The 22,340-nt window shown below is 46.1% G+C and overlaps 1 protein-coding gene across 4 annotated transcripts; it reads left to right on the plus strand.

Moving 5' to 3' along the window:
- The first annotated feature begins 886 nt into the window (after positions 1-886).
- Positions 887-21,901, plus strand: LOC128341877 (F-box only protein 4-like). 4 transcript variants are annotated; one of them, XM_053288515.1, is made up of 7 exons: positions 887-1,437; positions 4,483-4,718; positions 8,207-8,439; positions 10,693-10,780; positions 14,239-14,399; positions 15,092-15,267; positions 21,087-21,901. In XM_053288515.1, the coding sequence occupies exons 1-7, from the start codon at positions 1,225-1,227 to the stop codon at positions 21,198-21,200; spliced, it is 1,221 nt and encodes a 406-aa protein (XP_053144490.1). In that variant the 5' UTR covers positions 887-1,224; the 3' UTR covers positions 21,201-21,901. The 4 variants fall into 4 exon arrangements, with proteins under 4 accessions (XP_053144490.1, XP_053144491.1, XP_053144492.1 ...); XM_053288516.1 differs by lacking the exon at positions 887-1,437 and adding an exon at positions 3,221-3,324; XM_053288517.1 differs by lacking the exon at positions 887-1,437 and adding an exon at positions 3,697-3,809.
- Positions 21,902-22,340: the final 439 nt, after the last annotated feature.

Genomic DNA, 22,340 nt, shown 5'->3' on the forward strand with positions numbered 1-22,340 from the left:
GTCTCCCTTACATAGAAGTGAAATACTGTTTCTATTGCAATGTGTTGCAGAGTTGAGCTCACCTGCTCTGGCCTGCAGCACATTTGATAGGAACATAGGAAGTTGCCATAAACTCAGACAGACCATTGGTCTATCTAGCTCAGTATTGTCTTCACAGACTGGCAGTGGCTTCTCCAAGGTTGCAGGCAGGAATCTCTCTCAGCCCTATCTTGGAGATGCTGCCAGGGAGGGAACTTGGAACCTTCTGCTCTTCCGAGAGCGGCTCCATCCCCTGAGGGGAATATCTTACAGTGCTCACACTTGCAGTCTCCCATTCATATGCAACCAGGGTGGACCCTGCTCAACTAAGAGGACAAGTTATGCTTGTTACCACAAGACCAGCTCTTTTCTCCAAGGATGCCAAATCCTGGATCTACAGGGGCACCTAAATCTTTCCACATGTAAAAATGGGGCAATATATTCTATCAGAGCTGAATTCTGAGCTGCAGAAGCACGACCTCCATCAAGGCGTTCTGTCTGTCGTACTGACAAATATTGAACATTTTGCAAAGACCTTATTCTGAAGAGTTTTGTTTTGGAATTATTTATTTCTAATCTTCAAACTCATCTTGCCCAATATTTGAAAAAAGCAGCTTTGCTTCTTTTGAGAAGCTACAAATAAAAAATAGTGCCACTTGCTTTTTATCATATCTTTGGCCATTTTCATTGATTTCCAAGTGCAGGTGTAAAACTAGTGTTTTAATTGAATTTCGAATAACATTTTAATTATGCTTCTGTATTTTAAAATCAATTTTATATTGCCATGTTGTAATATATTGTAAACCGACCCGGAGGCCATTTTTAACAGAAGGCGGTATATAAGTATTGAATGAATTGGGGGGTGGGGCGGAATCCTACGGTCATTCATTTCTTCAAAGTTCCTCCTGGGTCGGCACGGAACCGATCTGCGGCGGGCGAGAGGCACCTGGCTAGCCAGCGGGAGGGCAACTTTGGCTGTGGACTGGGCATTAGGCGGAGCGACCCCACCCCCAAATTCAAGGAAGGCGCTTCTGGAGGGGAGTGGCCGCCAACTCCCCTCCCCAAGTGCTTCCTGCCCCACCGACCCCGACCTGTCCCCACCCCAGTGAGCCACCACGCGCTGCTTGCGACTGGATCGCTGCTGCTTTCCTCGGACTCAGAGAGCGGAGCCCCTTTTTCCGCTGGGACCAGCGACCGGTTTCCAAAATGCAGGAGACAAAAAAGGGGAAGCACCACAGCAGGAGCTGCGCGAGCGCGGTGGAAGCGGGCAACAAGAGCAGGGTCGGGCGCGTCTGGTCCCTGCGGGGCGCAGTGGGCCCTTGGCTCCAGGCGCGGCTCCCGGGACGCGACGAGGGCGGCACGCAGGCTGCAGAGGCTGACGAGGAGGAGCAACAACCCAGCACCCTGCAGGCGCTGCCGGTAAGCGCACTAGCTCCCAAGCCCGGGCGCAATTAGCGCATTCCCGCAAATTTAGCAAAGCGCTTCGCCGCTCAGACTCTACTTCCAACGCTCGCTTAATTGGGCGCCGGCTTTCTTCCGCGCTTTGGAGCGGTTCTTCCTCTCTCTAAGCGCCCTCTCTGGGAGGCAATGCGAGAAGAAGAGATAGAGCTTGCCCTTGGTCTTCCGATGATCCAGCAGAGTCCTTCCATCTGACCACCTTCTCAAAGTTCCTGATCAGGTCTGGCCAACCTGAGCCTCTCCAGCTGTTGCTGGACTACAACACCTATCATCCCCAGCCACGATCATGGGTGCCTGGTGGGGAGGGGGTGGAGGAGGAAGCCGGCATAACCGTGCTAGTTGTTGCTCTCTGTGTGTGTTGATTTCTGTTCAGATCAGGGAGCCTGGCAGCGGCCTGCGTCCAGCCATTCGGACTCCCGCCACTGCCAGCCACATCTCACTCGCACAGGCCTCGACTCACCGGTCGCCGCCCCCGCCACAGACCGGCTGCCCAACCAGACCTGCTGGCCTCTGCATCCCCGCCATGTTTTTGCTGCTGCCTCCGTCCCATCCCAGCTGCCCCCACTCACCTGGTTTGGGCAGGTCCGCCTGAAAAATGTTGCTGCAGATGGGGGGAGGGGATTTGCGTTAAAGGCCATTGGAGACGTCGAGGAGCCCTCCATAGTGCACGATTTGGGTCTCTCTCCCCCCCCCCCGTTTGTTGGAGCTTATCCCGCATTACCTCCATGCTCAAAAGTTCCCCTTTTAGGGGGCCTTTTTGGGATACTTTTCAATCCATCCCGATGTTTTTCCCCGAGATGTATAGCAGCATCATACTCATAATAATGAGTGCCTAGCCTCGCTTTTCTTCTTTGATTTTCTAAAAATAAATTTACTCGGTGATCGTCTTGCAGAAGATGGACTGCCTGAAGGGGGAGCACTATCCACCCACTTGTCTCGTGGATCTTTCGCAAGATGAGGAATAGGCCAAATATTTATACTTATATACCGCTTTTCAAGAAAAGATTCCCCAAGCAGTTAAATGAAGAATAAGATTTCCGGCAGTGAGGCTGAAACTGCTTTGGCGGTATCTGGAGCGACAAGAGCCTCTTGCACTGGGGCGGCCGGAGGGAGCAGCTCCTGAACGCCCAGCCCAGCTGCAGCCGCCCTCGAACTGCCCTGGCTGGAACACACCAGAGCAAAGAGAAAGAGGAGGGCGAGGCGTGTCCTCGAGACCCTCCCCTGCCCTGGCTGCTTCCTGTTGCCCCCTGCGGCGCTTTGGATGAGTCAGAACAGTGATTACAGAGTGCTTGCAGGGACAGCGTTTGCAGTAGAATTCAAAGGGCCAGATAGTCTCGCTCCTCCTTTCCCACCACCAATGCCAGCTTTGCACACCCCGCCATAAAAAAACCCCCAAAGTCCTTCCACCTCACAGTCCCATGGCAGTTTAAACCAGAGCATTGGCAGAGGCTGCTTGTACAGTATTCTAGCTTAATAAATAAATGAACTAACACGTGCTGTACTGGGGGGGCAAGCCTGCTTCTAACTTCGGAAGCTTGGATTGCCTGAAGGGGGAACGAATGAAAGAAAAAGGAACCCAGATAAATCTATCCCAACACGAAACCCAGCAGAAGAGTGCAGTGGCGTAGGGAGGGCATAGGCGGTCCATGTTCGGACCTCCCAACATGGGGGCACTTCTTTTTCCACCTCATGTGTGGGGAGCCCCTTTTCTTCCTTTCATGTGGTGGCGGCAGTGGCAGCAGCCTCCCTGAGATAGCAGCCTGGGGTAGTCTGCCCTGCCACTGCTGCCTCCGCCGTATGTGCGGTGGGAAGAGAAGGGGCGCTCTGTGTGCGCGGCAAGGAAAAGAGGTATGTATGTGTTCTGTACTGAGAGGAAGCAGTTTAGGCAAGCACACTTAAGAGTTAGCAAGGGAAGAATATGTGCAGTGGAGGCCTAGATGCCCCCCCCCCGCCCCCAGTGTAAGAGTGGAACCTGCATGTGTGAAGAGGTGGCAGAGACAAGGCAACTTACCCTCAGCTGCTCCTTCAGGGAGGCTGCTGTTGCCATCCCTGCTGCTGCAGCCGCCCCCTGCCATGAGCGGTGGGGAGAAAAGGGGTGCCAGCGGCCCCCCGCTGAGTACCAGATTACAGCTCTGCCCCTGGAAGAGTGCCGCCTGCTGGCAATAGACAGAATTTTTACCGCAGGCTTTATGACCTGTTGTGTGGGGGGGGTGTCAATGTGGTTGGTCTGACAAGTCATCGTCTTGCAGAGGTCTCCCTTAAAAATTGAAATTGAAATCAGTTTCTGTGGGCCCAATTGAACATTTTCAAAGACACACACCACACATGCACAGGTAGGAAAGGGGAGGAGCGGTGTCCCACCTCCTCTAGAAAGGGATTGGCCAGAAGGGGGCAGAGAGAGACTGGGAAGGAAGTGGTATGAATGGTGCATGGGGAAAAAATCACAACCAAGAGGAACCCTATTAAAACAACAACAATGTGAATGGCCCCCAGGTTTCTCAGAATTATTTTTACTGGGTTTTTATGCAGCTAATATATGCCTTCATAATTTTCCACCTTTATCTCACTTAATCCCGTGGTAAAGCCCACCGTCTGAGAAAAGCCATGAGGAGGTTGTGGAGGCCAAGTGGTTGGGTGGCTGGTCTGCAAGGCTGGATGGCAGAGCCCCAGTGGCTCCTGGTTTATGTATTTTTTTTTCTGGGGGAGGGGAGGAATACAGACATACATTGTATTCCTCCCCTTGGAAAGAGTCCCATGGATGCCCCTGGCCACAATTTAAATGGGCACGGCGATGACAATGAGGATGTGGAGGCACACACAGTTGGGATGGGGCAGCAGTGCAGTGGCAAGCAAAGTTACGGCAGGTGTTGGCAGGCATGGGGATGGGGCACCAGTGGCCTGGTGAAGGAGGGCATGGCAGCCAAGCTTTGCCTGTGGCGCCAAAAGACCTTGGGCCAGCCTTGCCTGTTCTAGATGGATTCATGTATTGAAAACGTCTCTTTTCAGACTGAGTTGAAGCTATACATTATGTCCTTCCTCACACCCAAAGATGTGGTTTATCTGGGAAGCACCAACCACTACTGGAGGCAAACTGTCCAGGATCCCTTGCTGTGGAGGCAGTTTCTGATCCGGGATCTCCCTTCTTGGCATTCGTTCAGCTGGAAGTCGCTCCCGGCTGCCCATGTATTTAGCAGTGCCTTTGTTGAGCAGTACGGTATTGCTGCCTATGACTACATGGAAGTGTAAGTGTCCTCGAAACCTTCCAAGCTTTAGACATTTGGGTGTTATGCTAAATTCTGATTTTAAACATCATTGCTAACACAGTGGTGACAACAATTTCTGTATAAACTGCCAGGAGAGTTTATAATTGGGTGGAATAAATGAGCAATGAACAGATATTATTTAAGATCTATTATTATAATATATATAATATATTATATTATATTATTTCATATATAATGATCTATTACTATTATATATATAAGATCTATTATTTAAGATTATTTAAGTGTGCAAGGCATATCTCTCAAATGGGGGGTGGGAGGAATCCAGCTAAACCAAAGATGGGAGTCTCTTCGTTCCATTTTGTCCCAGCACAGATTCACTTTTACATGATAGCAGACAGGAGAAGCTACTGATGGAAGCAGCACTTCCACAGTTCTTGGGCAATGCTTGTAGGTGATCCTTGGATTCTAATTTAGGACTTCAGCCCTGTCCTCATGTTATGATCAAGAGATGTGTCCCATCTGTGCACAGGGTACACCTGTACAGATCTGTGTCGTGTGTGTGTGTAGTTCTTCAAACAGTATGGACTGCTTGAGATTATACTTCTCCAACAGGCCCAAGCACAAGTGGTAAGGACATCTGCGCATGCATGTCCTTCCCCCATAATCCCAGCATGCTGGAGCGCCTTTCCCTGCATGGGCAGCAGTAGGCTCTTCCAAACTGCTCCTCTGCAGATGCTACAAATGCCAGAATCTAGTATTTCCTCCTGGCACACAGGGAGGGCGAAGGAGGTTGACAGTCAAGGTGTGCGCATATCCTTATCACATTGGCTTGAGTTTGTTGCAGCTGAATGTTTGCTTTATATTTTATTTTATTTAAAATATTTCTGTACCACCCAAAACTTGCATCTCTGGGTGGTTTGAAATTAAAATCATTTAAAACATTAAATCAACTAACAATTAAAATCACTTAAAAGATTAAAAACATTTAAAACCCAATATTAAAATTATTTAAACTATAAATCTAATTAAAAGCCTGGGTTAATTATTTTTCATTTTAAAACGAATGCATGTACCATCATTCATGCAAAAAGATATAGAAGTGTATAGACATCTGTATACACATAAAACATCTGCTACTCTTTAAGGCAGGGGTTCCCAGTCTTTTTTTTAGCAAGTGGACCCCTTCTGTCGCAAACTGTCATCTCATGTCCCCCATAGAGAGTGTGTGTGTGCATGCACAGTTGCAGTGTGGGGAGGCAGGGGCCCACTGAGTACCCCTTCAGGTATTCCCTGCTAGGAATCCCTGCTTTAAGCTGCTATTTCATTACTTACCATTGCATGCCATGGTATTACATACAATGTAATATCTAATGCAGAATGAGCCTTAAAAGGTCCATTTTGGAAGGGCGGTATACAAATCAAATCAAGTCAATAAATAATAAATATAAGGCATGGCTCCTTAAAGAGTTATAGAATGTATACTTTCATAGACTACAACCAACTTCATCAGGTGGATGAGATGTTATCGCTATTTGGCAGATGTGCACAAGTGTTTGTACAGATACAGATGCACACACACACAAATGTATATTTGTAGCCTGTATATTGTGGGGCCAAAAGGACAACGCTCAAATGTAGATCACTCAGTGACCATTCCAACAGCAGTAACTGGTATGCAGTCTTGATGCCGTCCCAACCGGCATATGGGCAAGAAATATTTTACTTTCACCATTCAAAGTTATGTTCTGTTTCTGTTAAGCTGTATCATCTCTGAATGTCATTTAGGTTGATGATCATATGTTTTTATAACCAAAAGTCCATCCATTGCCTTGGAGTAGCTACTGCATTTCAGATGGAAAGGCTGCAAAGCATTTTATCAGCTGTTTTTTGGTGCACCCCAATGAAAGAGTTCATCTTTATTTTATTTTGCTTTGCTTGTAGTGGGTTCATTATTCTTTCTCCATTGTCTTGTGGTACAGAATTAATCTGGAATTCTCTGCCATGGGATGTGGTGATGCCACCAGCTTAGATGGCTTTAAAGGGGGCTTCAACAAATTCATAGAGAACAAGTCCATCAATGGCTACTAGTCTTAAAGGCTATAGACTACCTCCAGGCTAAGAAGCAGGAGGCCTCTGAATACCAGCTGCAGGGGAGCAACAACAGGAGAAGAAATATGCCTTCATTTCTTGTCAGCAGACTTCCCAGACGCATCTGGTGGCTTCTCAGAGGCATCTGGTGTGAAACAGGATGCTGGACTAGATGGGCCTTGAGCCAGATCCAGCAAGACCTAGTTTTTCTCTGTCAGTTATTTTAGGTTTGGCAGACACAAAAGCATTATTCACATTATATTCCATACTCCTATAATAAGTGAGCAGTGTACACAGATACAGATCTGTACACAGGTGCAGTTATTCACACATTATGTTGAATACAGGTATAGCAGTACATCTTCTATCTGTACAATGCATTTGAGGAGCCTGCGCCCAGGTTCACTTTTCACGTGAACACAGGTAGAGTCAATCACATAAAGACTTGTACAAGTGTTACAGACATCTGCACCCTTGTACAACATAATGTCTGAATGGGGCTTCTGACTCACACCACTAGCATTGCATACTAGGGATGTACAAAACGTTTCAACATTGAAACAAACACCCTCTAAATAAAGGGTCTGTTTCAAGCTTGGTATAAAACAGCCCAATTTCTATTTGAAGCATTGTGCGATTTTGAGCTCCATTTTGGAGACCCGTTTTCCCCTTGCTGATTGGTTTTCTGGCGCTGACTTCCGATTGACTTGTAATCCTATAGGGGTTTGGGGGGAATGTTAAACATTTGTTTAAAATCACCTGCTTGCCCATTTCTTTTGTGAGTCGGGTGGTAGGTAGCATCCATCTTGCCCTACCACCCAACTCACTTTGGTGTCCCTAGGAGCTGCCTATGGGGAACAATGGGGTGTTTTGAGTATCCCCATTGTTCCCTATGGCCGGAACACTTGAAACATTTCAAGGTTTGTTCCGTCGAAACAACCGGGTCAGCCACTGTTTCAACGAAACATTTTGGCACTCTGTATTTTGTTTCAAGCTCAAAACAAAATACAAAATCAATTTCGTGCCACCCCTGTGCCAACATGCTCTGCTGCCCCACCCCCTTCTGTAAACATGGGGAGATCTTCCCTGTGATGTGGAACACAGGGATGCCCCCATGCTCTGACCACCGGAAGAATCCCTCCACGAGCACAGCATTTGTCTCTGCAGACAATTGCTGTAACCATGGACATCAAGGGGCAGGGTTTCAGAACACATCAGTCCAGAGGCAGAGCTTGTGGGGGTGCTCCTGGGGATACAAGTATAGACTCCATAGACCTTGCCACACCTTTGCAGGGCTCAAATCTGCACCCATTTAGGTTCTGCAGTGTTTCAGCACTGGGTACTGTGCCAGACCATTTGCAGGATACTTAAACGAGGTTATAGATCATGCTGAACAATCCACTTTTTACACACAGGTATAAGAAGTGCAGTTCCTGGGTCAGGAAGCATCCGCCATGCCCCTGGCCAGCTTATAGAATGATGCCGTCCTGTGCAAGGGTGCTGTTCTCAACAGTAGTGCCCTGCTTTGCCATGTTTGGGCCAGGTTTGGAAAACTTGGATGAATCTTTGGAGGACCAATTGCTGATGACATCAATGAGAGCAGCAGTGCTGTGGCCATTTCATGATATGCCTTTTAGTAAAATTTATGGTAATATAGGTTTCTTCTTTTTTTAAAAGCAGTTTTTAATTGATTAATCAAATTGATTTAAATGTTATAGCCTTCGTTCCAGCTGTAAGGGGACACAAATTTAGGCTTCACTCGCTGGCCAGCCATTTGTGGTTGTCAGAAATCCCCCCTTTGATCATTTTCTGGAACGCAGGCAGAGGTCTTAGGAGAGAAGTGGGTCTTTTGTCATTTGCACTGGGATATGGAGATGGTAAGAAATGGGGGGAGCCCTTCCTGCTGTTTCTAACCTTCTCAAAATGCAATGGAAGTGAGACCTCCGGTAAGGAGACTTGTGTGTTGCTGGGTGTCCTGCTTGCCACTGGTGAGCTGGCAAGTGGATTTATAGACGCCTATGTTTCAATAGAGAGAAGTTCTTCCATGTAGAGCAGGGCTGCTCAACTTCGGCCCTCGTGCAGATGTTGGCCTACAACTCCCATAATCCCTGGCTATTGGCCACTGTGGATGGGGATTATGGGAGTTGTAGTCCCCAAACAGCTGGGGAGGGGCTAAGTTGAGCAGGACTGATATAGAGGGACCCTATATAATAACATGATGAGGCGATTCTCATGATCTCCCAGAAGCGGGTTAAGGGAGCCTAGCCCGCTTTGGGGTGATCATGTGCTGCAACGGGAGCCACACGGCTCCCGGCAGCTAGCCACCCTAAATAGTCCTCCCCTTAGCTGAGGTTAACGGAGCAAGCGCTCTGTTAACTTTGTCTTTTTGCTCGTGTGTTGCCGTGGCGTGTGGCGACACACGAATAGACCCCCGACCAGGAGGCTGAAAGCAGCCTCCCGGGCTCGGGGGTCTCTCCAGGATGGCCTGCGCACTCACACGGGGCATCCTGGAACTTCTGGGGGCCATGCAGCTCCCGCCGGCTCCGTGATGGAGCCAGCAGTTGTGTGGGCGGCCGATCCGGCCGCCCAAGGCATCCTTCCGATCGTCTGCAGGGAGAGTGGGCTGCCACTCATCCCCAGTTCCAGTCCTGTCTCGCTCCGCAGACAGAGCTTGAGTATCTCTGTGAGGAAAAATTTCACAGCCTTTCTCCTTTTTATTTTAATAGTTTTTACTTTGGGATTTCCTCTGTTGAGGTCTCTCTTATTCACAATATGGAGCCTGATTATATGGGGGATATGTTGAAGGGTTCCCTTCCGGTGGGCCCCTTCACAGAAGCCACGATTGTTCCCTCGGTGGCAGGGACAGCGAGCTTGGGCCTAACGGCCATTGATAAAGGAGAGGAGACTACTGTAAGCCAGGAGGCTTCTATTCTGCCCGCCCCGCCGCCCAAGGAATCGAAAAAGAAAACTAAACACCTAAAGGAAAGGGGCATATATCTGGCTCATAAAAGTTTTCTGCCCAGAACTTTGGAGAGAGGGTGCTACTCAGAGCACACATTGCTTAGTTAGATGGGCCGGTGATTTGACTCAGCATAAGGAAATTCCTTATATCTTGTAACACATTTCCCTTATTTTATGCGGAAAAGTATTCAAGGAGGACTTCACATGAACTCAGCTCTGCAGTTTGTGCAGCCTAGAAGCTAGTTTCTTAACTGGAAGTGAAGAGCATGGTCTGAGAGCACACCATATGCCCACTTTGCTGCAGGCAAGCAGGTCTAAATCTGGTCAGTGCCTTAATGGGTGACCACCAGGGCCATTTAAGCCACCTGTGATGGTGAAAGGGCAGGATATAAATGAAATCAGTAACACAAACCTGTGGTTTGTGAAAAACAGGCCTCAGATATACAGACTGCATCTGGACATGAAATAAGATGCTTGATTTCCACAGAGTTTCTGTCACTAGTTTTGTAATGCCCTCCTTCTTCTAGAACATTCTGTAACTAGGGATTCAAAAGCTGGTTGCTATGTGGGACTGGGGGAGGGGTCAGCATCAGTGATCCCCGTAAGAGGGATTCCCAGATGTTGTTGACTACAACTCCCACAATCCCGTACTGCGATGGCCATTGGCTAGGGATTATGGGAGATGTAGTCAACAACATCTGGGAATCCCTCTTACGGGGAACACTGGTCAGCATTGCTTTGAGATACACAATCCCAAGGCCCCCTTGGATGCATGCAAGTAGTTTCAGGGTTCTTTGGATCCTGGCTCTCGACAGGATATATAGAGCCACTTGTTTAGATACTTTAGATATACAGCATTCCATTTATAACCCTGGTCCCAACCCTTCTCAGGTCTGAACAGATCCCAAATTCTTAAGTCTTTTTTGCCTTTTTGTCTCAGAAATCGCACCAAGAATTGGACCAGAAATCGAATTGCATTCAGTTGAGCTCCAGAAATTCATGATTCTGATAATGTATTCGAAGCCCAGGTAGGTATATTTCTAATACAGCAAATCTAGTCTAATAACTAACTAACTAAATAATTTCATTAATATATCTTAAAAGGGAAAATAAGGGGAGGCATAATGTGATTCAAGAAGTCCTCTATCAGTGCGAGTTTCTTGCCATGAACCCAGCAAGAATCTGTTTCTCAAACAGTTCCTGGGGCAGCTTGTCTGTGAGGTGAGGTGAAGTGATAGCCTCACTCGGGTGGCATTTGCGCCATGGGGCACCTCCATTCTGCCCTGTCACCTACTGCCTGCGGACATTGTCTCACCTCCCTTTTAAGAATATAAGAACAGCCCTGCTGGATCAGGCCCAAGGCCCATCTAGTCCAGCATACTGTTTCACATAGTGGCCCACCAGATGCTGCTGGAAGCCACAGGCAGGAGTTGAGGGCATGCCCTCTCTCCTGCTGTTACTCCTCTGTGACTGGTACTCAGAGGCATCCTGCCTTTGAGACTGGAGGTGGCCTATAGCCCTCCAACTAGCAGCTGATGATAGACCTCTCCTCCATGAAGTTATCCAAACCCCTCTTAAAGCCATCCAGGTTGTTGGCTGTCACCACATCTGGTGGCAGAGAATTCCACAAGTTGATTATGTGTTGTGTGAAAAAGTATTTCCGTTTGTTAGTCCTAGATTTCCTGGCAATCAATTTCATAGAGTGACCCCTGGTTCTAGTGTTGTGTGAGAGGGAAAATAATTTCTCTCTCTCCACTTTCTCCACACCATGCATGATTTTATAGACCTCTATCATGTCGCCCCACACTCATCTTTTTTCTAAACTAAAAAGCCCCAGGTATTGTAGCCTTGCCGCATAAGCTGCTCCTTGGCTCTTTGCCACCCATTTGTCTCCTCTACCTACTGGCTCAGCCCCCTGACCACAATGTTAGTTTCAGGAACTGGGCAGGCCACCTCCCTCCCTGCCACCTTTCCGCATCTGCCACCTTTACGGTTGAAAGGCTTGCTTTCCCTCTCTTGATCCGAGTGAGAGAGAAACGAAACCATCCAGGCAGCTAGTGAACCATTTGCAAGCTGAGAGATACTGATGAGTGATGTGTGTCCTGATCTGGGCCACGTCCCTTAATGCCAGCATGTCAGCCTCAGGAGGCATGGCCCCTAGCATCTTGGGCAGCGCCAGCCGGGTCAGACAGTTCCGCTTAGCCCAGGTGTCTACAATGCAGTGCTAACAGAGGATCAGCCTGTTAGAGAAGCACTTGCTAGCTGGGAGATGTGGAAGGGTAGTGTGGAAGTTTATTTGGGACCAGTCTGACTCTGGCAAGCCCTTCAAGGAGTGCTCTCCACACTCCTTGCAAAGTTTGCTAGAAGAACAAGGAGAGAAAATAAGGTTGCAGGTCGCCTTCTTTTCTCCCTGTCCTCTGTGCTGCTTCCAAAAGTTGCATCCCGCTTCCCTTGCTGTTGCTTGTCTGTGCAGTGCAGGAACAGGTCTACTATCATGACTGTGAGAATTGGGCTTAGGTTATAGAGCAGGGGTGGGCAAACCTGACCCTTCAGATGTTGTTGAACTACAACTCCCATAATCCCCAGTCATGATATATTGTGGCTGGGGATGATGGGAACTGTAGTTCCATAACAGCTGGAGGGCCAAGTTTGCTGGCACCTGTTAGAGAGCTCACATTTCAACAAGTTCCCCAAAAGCCAAAATTGACAATGAATCAACTCTAGAATATTGATTACGGTCTCTAGACTGTAATCGCAAATTGATTGCCAGTTAAATGAGTTCTTTACTACAGCAATAATAATAATAATAAATACACTTTTTTTGTTAGCTGTCCCATAACAAATTTTTCTCTGGGTGGCTCACAACAGAGAATTAAAACATACAATAAAAACACTTAACATATTAAATCATAGACCAAAAAAGGTGAAAAGAAAATACAAAATACAATACAAAGCAGCTTAAAAACTCATTTTAAAATTAGTTAAAAATCAGATCAAATCTGAAAATCAAAATGTAAAAGGCTTGGGTGAACAAAAAGGTCTTTACTTGGCATCTAAAAGAACAAAGTGATGAAGCCAGGTGAACCTCACTGGGGAGGCTATTCCATAAATGGGGTGATTGATTGATTGATTGATTAAGTGCTGTCAAGTTGGTGCTGACTCTTAGCAACCACATAGATAGACTCTCTCCAGAATGATCTGTCCTCAACTTGGCCTTTAAGGTCTCTCAGTGGTGCATTCATTGCTGTCGTGATAGAGTCCATCCACCTTGCTGCTGGTCATCCTCTTCTTCTCTTTCCTTCAACTTTCCCCAGCATTATGGACTTCTCAAGGGACCTGGATCTTCGCATAATGTGTCCGAAGTATGATAGTTTGAGCCTGGTCATTTGTGCCTCAAGTTAAAATTCTGGATTGATTTGTTCTGTGATCCATTTGCTTGTTTTCCTGTCTGTCCATGGTATCTTCAGAAGTCTTCTCCAGCACCAAAATTCAAAAATGTCAATGCTTTTTCTATCTTGCTTCTTCAAAGTCCAATTTTTGCATCCATAGAGTGTCACGGGGAAAACCATTGTCTGAATGATTCTAATCTTTATAGGTGTAGACACATCATGGCATCTAAATATCCTTTCCAAGGCCTTCATTGCAACCCTACCAAGTGCTAGTCTGTGGTGTATTTCTTGACTGCTGGATTCCTTCATTGTCAATTCTGAGGCTGGTTGTTGTACCCGTTGTCATTAGTTTAGTCTTCTTAACATTTAGTCGTAGTCCCATTTTTTCACTGTGCTCCTTCACTTTCATTACTAGAGCTTGCAGATCATCTGCATTCTCAGCTATCAAGAGTGGTGTCATCAGCGTAGCACAAGTTATTGATGTTTCTTCCTCCAACTTTAAAACTACGCTCATCTTCTTCCAATCTAGCTTCTCTCAGTATATGTTCAGCATATAAGTTAAATAAAGAAGGAGAAAGTATACAGCCTTGTCTTACTCCTTTGCCAATCTGGAACCAGTCTGTTTCTCCCTGTTCCGTCTGGACTGTGGCTTCCTGTCCTGTGTATAAGTTTCTCATGAGAACATTGAGATGTCCTGGGACGGCCATTTTCCTAAGGATTTTCCACAACTTGACATGGTTGATGCAATCAAAGGCTTTTCTGTAGTCAATAAAGCACTTATTGACTTCTTTCTGGTATTCTTTGGCTTTCTCAATTATCCAGTGTGCATCAGCAATGATGTCTCTTGTTCCTCGGCCTTTTCTGAAACCAGCTTGAACATCCAGCATTTCCGTTTCCACATAGGACTCTAATCTATGTTAAATGATCCTGAGCATTATTTTGCTAGCATGTGAAATTAAGGATATTGTGCAACCACCGAAAAGCTGCCTGGCCTGTCCCTATTCCTTCCTCACACACCAGTCCTTGAGACCTTTATTTCAGTGTCATTTTATTAATCCCTTGCATTGTATTTGGAAGTGATTATCCTTTATTTCCAGCCAGAGGAGACGCAGAGCCAGAGAAGTGAACCCGTTACCTCACGATCTGTTCTACGAAGAGAATGAGGCTCTGACTCAAATTAATCTGATGGAGTTCTTTGAATCTGAGTTCAGGCATGTTGATGGGTTTATCTATGTTGCAGATGCTGAAGCTCATAAAGGTAAGGAGTTCTTCTGAATGATGCTGTCATAATGTAAAGGATGCTTTCAGAGGCAGAGGGTGGAGAAGAACATACGTTCTCTTTTGCAGGACTACAATTAAAGGGTGTGTATCTCCTAGATTCAAGCAGTAACCAAAATACAATAAGAATAGAAAGATCTAATAAATAATATAATATCAGTTATGTAAAAGATTTAATAAGACAATCCAAATTATCTCTCTGATTAACGATATGAAAATACCCATCCTAGTCACAAAAACTGATTCATTAATAAAAACACAATTATTTGCTTTGGAGATGCAATGAAAGCCTCCCCAGAGAGACAAAAGAAGTCTTCATATTATAAAAAAAATAAAAATCTTGTAGTATATTGCTTATATAGAAAACAGTCCATATATTTTCAAACTGGAGCTAAATGTGTTTTGACCCTATAATGGTCTTCTTCAGTGGCTTGAAAGATTCCATCTCCCAGTACTGGGTTCAATGACCCATGAGCATCTATAGTAAAATATCAAAATCAATATAATTGTATTTTCACGTTTTTAATTAGATAAATTATTTGGGTTGTTACATGCTTATATTATAATTGGAGACATTTGTGATTCTCCTTGTCTTATTAAACTGTTTAGATAATTGATATTGTATTGATATTGACAAATGATACTGCTTTCTTGTATTTTGCTCTTTTGCAGAACACAATCGTCAAGCTGAATGTGCTCAGCTGGCAGCATTGCTCGATTCTTCTCTTGGACCTTCAGATAAACCTCTGCTGATCTTGTCCTGCATTTCCGTTCCTGGGACTGAACGGATTCCTTCTTTTTACATGGCACATCAACTGCAACTAGACCTGAACTGCCAACCGTGGATGGTATCTTTGCTTTTTTGTTTTTTTTAAACACCTCCCCTTTTATATTGTGACATTAATTAGCAGGTCATTCAGGACTCACAAAAGGAAATACTTGCTTTATGGGATTTGTCTTAAAATGTGTTGCTCACAGGCCAATATCACTGTGCTGATATTGGCCTCTTTCACATGCACATATAGTAGCATGGGAGCCCCTTTCCCGTGCTATCCCACATCTTTCTCTTGGAGTTGAGCGTACTTACTTTTTTAGGGTTACAGATATGCAACATAGGAAACTGCCATATACTGAGTCAGACCATTGGTCTATCTAGCTCAGTATTGTCTTCACAGACTGGCAGCGGCTTCTCCAAGGCTGCAGGCAGGAATCTCTCTCAGCCCTATCTTGGAGAAGCCAGGGAGGGAACTTGGAACCTTCTGCTCTTCCCAGAGCGGCTTCATCCCCTGAAGGGAATATCTTGCAGTGCTCACACATCAAGTCTCCCATTCATATGCAACCAGGGCAGACCCTGCTTAGCTATGGGGACAAGTCATGCTTGCTACCACAAGACCAGCTCTCCTCTCAACGCATGTATTCTGAGCAATGGCCCCTCACAAAGACAGTATATGTCTGAATGCCAGATCCTGATAGTAGTAATAGTAAGTTTATTGCAGTCACAGACCAGATTAACGAACAATAACAATTAATAGCATTCATAAGAAAATTCAAGAAATTTCAAAGTTTACAAAATCACAAACTGTTCAAATTACTAATACAGTTTTTACAGAGCTTTGACGCCATGAAACAGAACTTTGCCACATTATCTGAGATTACAGGTTTAAAATTGGTCAGCATAATTTCCAAATAAAATTGGTCTGTGTGAGCAGGATAAATGGCTAAAATAGGAGCAATAAATTTGGTGCAAGCATCCTTATAAAACTGGTAATAAAGAATAACATGGGTGATAGACTCTATATCCCCTGAGCCTCAGAGGCAACAGCGCTGAACCAGATGCTGGAGAAGCACCAAGGGTTGTCCGTGGCTTTCATGCTGTGCTTGTGAGCGTCCCAGAGGCATTTTGCTAGCTGGTTTTGGAAACAGAATGCTGGACTTGATGGGCTTTGACCTGATCCAGCACAGCAGTGCACGTATTTCCTTTGAATTACTTTCCCTTTTATTTATTTATTATTTTATTTATTATTAAAACTTTTATACCGCCCTTCCAAAAGGCTCAGGGCGGTTTACATTAAAACACCATTAAAATCAATTAATAATTAAACAAAAATTATAAAGCATAAAACAACAACAATTAAAAACATCATAAAACAATTAAATAATCAAAACAATTTAAAAACAAGTTTTTAAAAGCTGAGAAAGCCTGGTTGAAGAGATGTGTTTTCAGGTGTTTTCTGAAAATTGCCAGAGATGGGGAGGATCGTATCTCAGCAGGGAGTGCATTCTACAATCTCGGGGCAGCAGCCGAGAAGGCCCGTCTCTGTGTAGCCACCAAACGAGTTGGTGGCAACTGGAGACGGACCTCCTCACGTGACCTCAGCGGCCGGTGGGGCTCATAGCGAAGAAGATGCTCTCTTAAATACCCAGGGCCTAAGCCATTTAGGGCTTTATAAGTTATAACTAGCACTTTGTATTTTGTCCGGAAACCTATTGGCAGCCAGTGTAACTCCATCAACAAAGGAGTAAAGTGGTCTCTCCGAGATGACCCAGAGACCAACCTGGCTGCCGCATTCTGGACCAACTGAAGTTTCCAGACTACGTACAAAGGCAGCCCCACGTAGAGCGCATTACAGAAGTCCAGTCTGGAGGTTACCAACAAATGTACCACTTTTTGAGGTCATTGATCTCGAGAAACGGGCGCAGCTGGCGTATCAGTCGGAGCTGATAGAAAGCACCCCTGGCCACCGCCTCAACCTGAGAAACCAAGGAGAGATGTTGATCCAGAAGTACTCCCAGACTGCGAACCTGTTCCTTTTGGGGAAGTGTGACCCCGTCTAGAACAGGCAGATCAAAATTGTCTCTAGAGTTCCGACCCCACACAATAAGTACCTCCGTCTTATCTGGATTCAGCTTCAGTTTATTCTCCATCATCCAGCCCATTACTGCTTCCAGGAAGGCATTTAGGGAGGATATGCCAACTCCTGAAGAAGTTGACATGGAGAAGTAGATCTGGGTGTCATCAGCATACTGGTAACACCCAGCTCCAAATCCCCTGATGATTTCTCCCAGCGGTTTCATGTAGATGTTAAAAAGCATTGGAGAAAGTATGGAGCCTTGAGGGACACCATACTTAAGCTCAGATTTTGAAGAGCAACAATCTCCAATCGACACCATCTGGAATCTGTCCGAGAGGTAGGAGCAGAACTACTGTAAAACAGTGCCTCCCACCCCCAACCCCCTCAGACGTTCCAGAAGGATACTATGGTTGATGGTATCGAAAGCCGCCGAGAGATCCAAGAGGACCAACAGTCACACTTCCTCTGTCCATTGCCAATTGGAGATCATCCATCAGGCCGACCAAGGCAGTCTCCACCCCATAGCCCACCCGAAAACCAGTTTGAAATGGGTCTAGATAATCAGTTTCCTCCAAGACCGCCTGGAGCTGAGAGGCCACCACCCTCTCAATTACCTTGCCCAGCCATGGGAGATTGGAAACTGGCCTATAATTGCTCAACTCTGAGGGATCTAACGCAGGCTTCTTTAGAAGAGGTCTAATAATTGCCTCTTTAAGACAAGGAGGCATCCTGCCCTCCCTCAGAGAAGCATTTATGATTTCTGCCAGGCCGCTTACAACAGCCTCCCCGCTAGATAGAACAAGTCTTGTTGGACAAGGATCAAGAGAACAAGTGGTAGGCCTCACTGCTCCAAGCAGCTTGTCCACATCATCAGGAGTCACAAACTGAAATTGATCCAGTCGAGTCGTATAAGAGGAGTTGTCGGACACCTCCAGTTCAGACATCAAATTAATTGTGGAGTCCCCATCTAGGTCAGCCCGAATCCGAGAGATTTTGTCTGCGAAAAATTCATTAAACACACCACAGCGGGTAACTGATGCCTCCAAATTCTGGTTCAAGGGAGAGGGAGCAGATACTAGTCCCCCTCACAACCCTGAACAACTCCGCTGGACGTGAACTCGCAGGGGCAATACGGGCAGAAAAGAGCCGCTTCTTTGCCGCATGTATCGCCTGAGCATAGATCTTTAAATGTGCTCCATATCGTAATCTGTCGGATTCGAGTCGAGTTTTTCTCCACTTGCACTCCAGTCGCCTACCTTGCCGCTTCAGCCCCCGTAGATCTTCCGTATACCAAGGAGCCAATTTTGAAGAAGGTCAGAGGGGACGCTTAGGAGCAATCGTGTCTACTGCCCTGGTGAGCAAGTTGTTCCAGTTCTCAACCAGGGCATCAACAGGATCACCAGCAGAGCCAACATTAAATCCCTCCAAGGTTTCTTGGAATCCTACCGGATCCAGTAACCTCGGGCGGACCATTCTAATAGGCCCCTCGCCCCTGCGAAAGTGGAAAGTGGTTGTAAGTCCAACCTTAACCAGATGGTGGTCCGTCCATGACAACGGGGAGATCGTAGGAGTCCCCACCCACGGAACACCACCCTGATCAGAATAAAAGACCAAATCAAGCGTGTGACCTGCAATATGCGTCGATCCAGAGACCGCTTGGGATAGGCCCATAGTCGTCATGGCCGCTATGAACTCCTGAGCTGCCCCGGACAAATTGGTCCCAAAATGAACATTGAAGTCCCCCAGCACCAAAAGTCTGGGAGACTCCAACGCAAGTTCCGCGACCAAGTCCGTGAGCTCAGTAAGGGATTCCGTTGGGCAGCGGGGCGATTGGTACACCAGCCAAAGTCCCAATCTATCCCTGGTCCCCAGACTCAAGTACACACTTTCGATATGGTCCGATACCCTAACAGGGACCCTGGTAAGGGAGATGTTATCCTTATAGACCACAGCCACTCCACCTCCCCGCCCATGTCCCCTCACCTGCTCCTCTACAGAATATCCTGGCGGGAGAAGCTGGGACCAGACTGGACCACTAGCCTCCCCCAACCAAGTCTCAGTAATACACATCAGGTCGGCCCCTTCATCCGTGATCAAATCGTGGATGAGTTCTGATTTATTCTGGACCGACCTGGCATTGCAGAGGAGCAAGGTAAGGTTATGTGGGATGTTGGCAGTGCTCCCCGAGGTCAAAGAGCTGGCAGGACAGCCAGAAAGGGGGACAGCTATTAGATTTCTGACCACCCTTCCCCTGAAACAGCTTGCTGACCTGCCAGCGTGTCTTCTTCTATTTCCCAACACTACCTGAATAGCTGTCCCACCTTCAACAAAGGTACTCCCTGACTCCCCATCTCCAGACAAACCCACACACATTACAACTTCAACCCAACCTCAGCACAGCTTAAACTGATTAAACAGAAGCCTTTTGTATCCTGACCTATGGTTCCTCCAGCCCAAGATACGGAGGTGGTCCCTTATCTCTGTTTGTTGGAAGTAGCCAAGTTAAGCAGAGGTGCACACCCTGGCCAGGCCTCCCAGTGAAGCCCTGGATGGTATCCCAGCTTGCCTTACATACGAACTTAAGAACAGCCCTGCTGGATCAGGCCCAAGGCCTATCTATTCTAGCATCCTGTTTCATACAGGATGCCTCTGAGGAGCCCACAGGCAAGAGGTGAGGGAATGCCCTCTCTCTTGCTATTGCTCCCCTGCAACACAATGTGAGAGGCATCGTGCCTCTGAGGCTGGAGGTGGCCCACAGCCACACACTAGTAGCCATTGACAGACATGTCTTTTTAAAAACCATCCAAGCTGGTGGCCATCACCACATCCCATGTCCAAGAATTCCATAGATAAATTACATGCTTTATGAAAAAGTACTTCCTCTTGTCAGTCCTAAATTTCCCAACCTTCAGTTTGATGGGATGACCCCTCGTTCTAATGTTGAGAGGGAGAAAAATTTCTCTCTGTCCACTTACTCCACTCCATGCATAATTTTATACACCTCGATCATGTCTCCAGTTAGTTGCCTCTTTCCCAAAGTAAAGAGCCCCAGATGCTGTAGCCTTGCCTCATAAGGAAGGTGCTCCAGGCACCTGATCATCTTGGTTGACCTCTTCTGCACCTTTCCCAGTTCTACAATATCTTCTCTTAGCCCCCATGATCTAAGCTTGCCTTTTTCCATGGGTGGGTTCAGACATCACAAGGAACCTAATTGCAATGTCAGTTATCCAGCTGTACTTGCATTACCTCGCTGCCATTGGTCCCAATGGCAAAGGGGCTGGGCTTGCCTGGAACAAACCACAAAGAGCATGGGTTCAAAAGTAGCATGAACCTAAGACTGAGCATTACTAGGGGTGATAGGCCAACTTCAATGATTGGCTACGTATCTGGCCCCAAGGAAACATATGATTCCTGCCATAGAGTGGGTGGGTTCACACAATCATGAACATCTGTATAACTGACATTTTAAGTAGGTTCCTTGTGATGTCTGAATCCACCCATGGAGAAAGGCAAGCCTAGGTCATGCGGACTACGGAGAAGAGGTGGAACCCATGCAAACCATGATTTGGTGATTGTCTGCGGTGCCAATCCAGGTTTATTAAACTTCATATATTTTGCTGTATGTACAACTATCCTGAAAAGTCCCCCTTCCTGGCTACTGTCAGATCACTCCTGCCTCACTAAACAGCTTTATTTCTTTTTAGAAATATATGTGCACCAGTTGTGTAAGCCTCTGGAAATAATTTCTTTTCTTTGAGGTTTTCCTGTTTCACAGAAGACCCTAACTAACCTTTACCTCTCTCTTGCTTTTTTAGATTCAGAACGTTGACATTTTAACCTTAACTGGACTGCAGAATGGAATTGAGTGGCTACTGGGTGAAATAAAAAACAAGAAAAAACCCATCAGTAATTGGGACGTTTTCGAGTGACCAAATAGTTTTGTTCCTAAATGTCTTTCTTTACAAGCAGTGCTTGATGTGAACACTGATCTCCCTTAGATGGCCTTCCTTTGACAAGGGACGATTTCTCACTGGAATTGATGCGTAATAGCTCCAAGACGTGACTGACCGCGACTGCCTAGTTTTTAATTTTAAATTGTTTTAATGTTTTTATTTTCTGTGTTTTAACTTGTTTTATGTCCTGTAAACTACCTAGAGACAAATGTTTGGGGTGGTGTACTAGATAGATAGATAGATAGATAGATTTTTTAGATTTTGTGACAGAGCAATCCTTTTTGGTGATTTACCACATGTCTGGAACCTCTCCTGGTATATCAGATCATGGCTCTCCCGTGCACTACTTGTTGCCAAGTGTACTGTTTCGTGGTGCTGGAAAGACCATTTAAGCCCCTGCTTATCAATGGATAGAAGACCTCTCTAATCTGGGAACTTTTGAACTGACAACTTACCATCGTATGCTGAAGAAAGACTCCCATACCAGAATTTGAAAAGATTACTTAGTTATTTATATAATTTCCTCTGTTTATTTCAAATCAGTGTGTTAACCCCTCCATCCTTCCCTTCCCCATTTTCTGTCTGTTTCTGTTTTTGTCTCCTATCCCCACCTTTTTGTTGAAATTACTGTATTATAATATGAGAAAAACTGAATAAAACTGTTAATTGTGGGGGACCTAATCCTGTCCTAACCAAAACTGTTTAGAAGGGCAGAGAGGAAGGGTGTGATTGTGACTGTTAAAGCCAAGTATTTATGTGCATTTTTATACTGCCCCATCTTATAGCTCTGGGTGGCTTACAATTAATAAAAACGACCAAAAAAAATTAACTAAAATCATTTAAAACTGGAAGGCCAGAACAAGAAGTGAGTCATACTGGAAGGCCAGTAATGTTAAGCCTCAGATTTCTGTGGGGCATCCCACAGCCAAGGAGCAGCTGCCAAGAAGGTTCGACTCCACGTCACCATAAGACGGACCAGTGACAGTCGGAGACTGGTCCCTCCAGATGATCTTAATGTGCAGTAGAGATCATGCAGAAGGCAATCTCTAATGGCGCCTGGATCTAAGCTGTTCAATTGACCATTCCTTATTTGTGCGGTGACATATCCCCTGATGA

Source organism: Hemicordylus capensis, chromosome 2, assembly GCF_027244095.1.
Source record: "Hemicordylus capensis ecotype Gifberg chromosome 2, rHemCap1.1.pri, whole genome shotgun sequence".
NCBI classification, from domain to species: Eukaryota; Metazoa; Chordata; class Lepidosauria; order Squamata; family Cordylidae; genus Hemicordylus; species Hemicordylus capensis.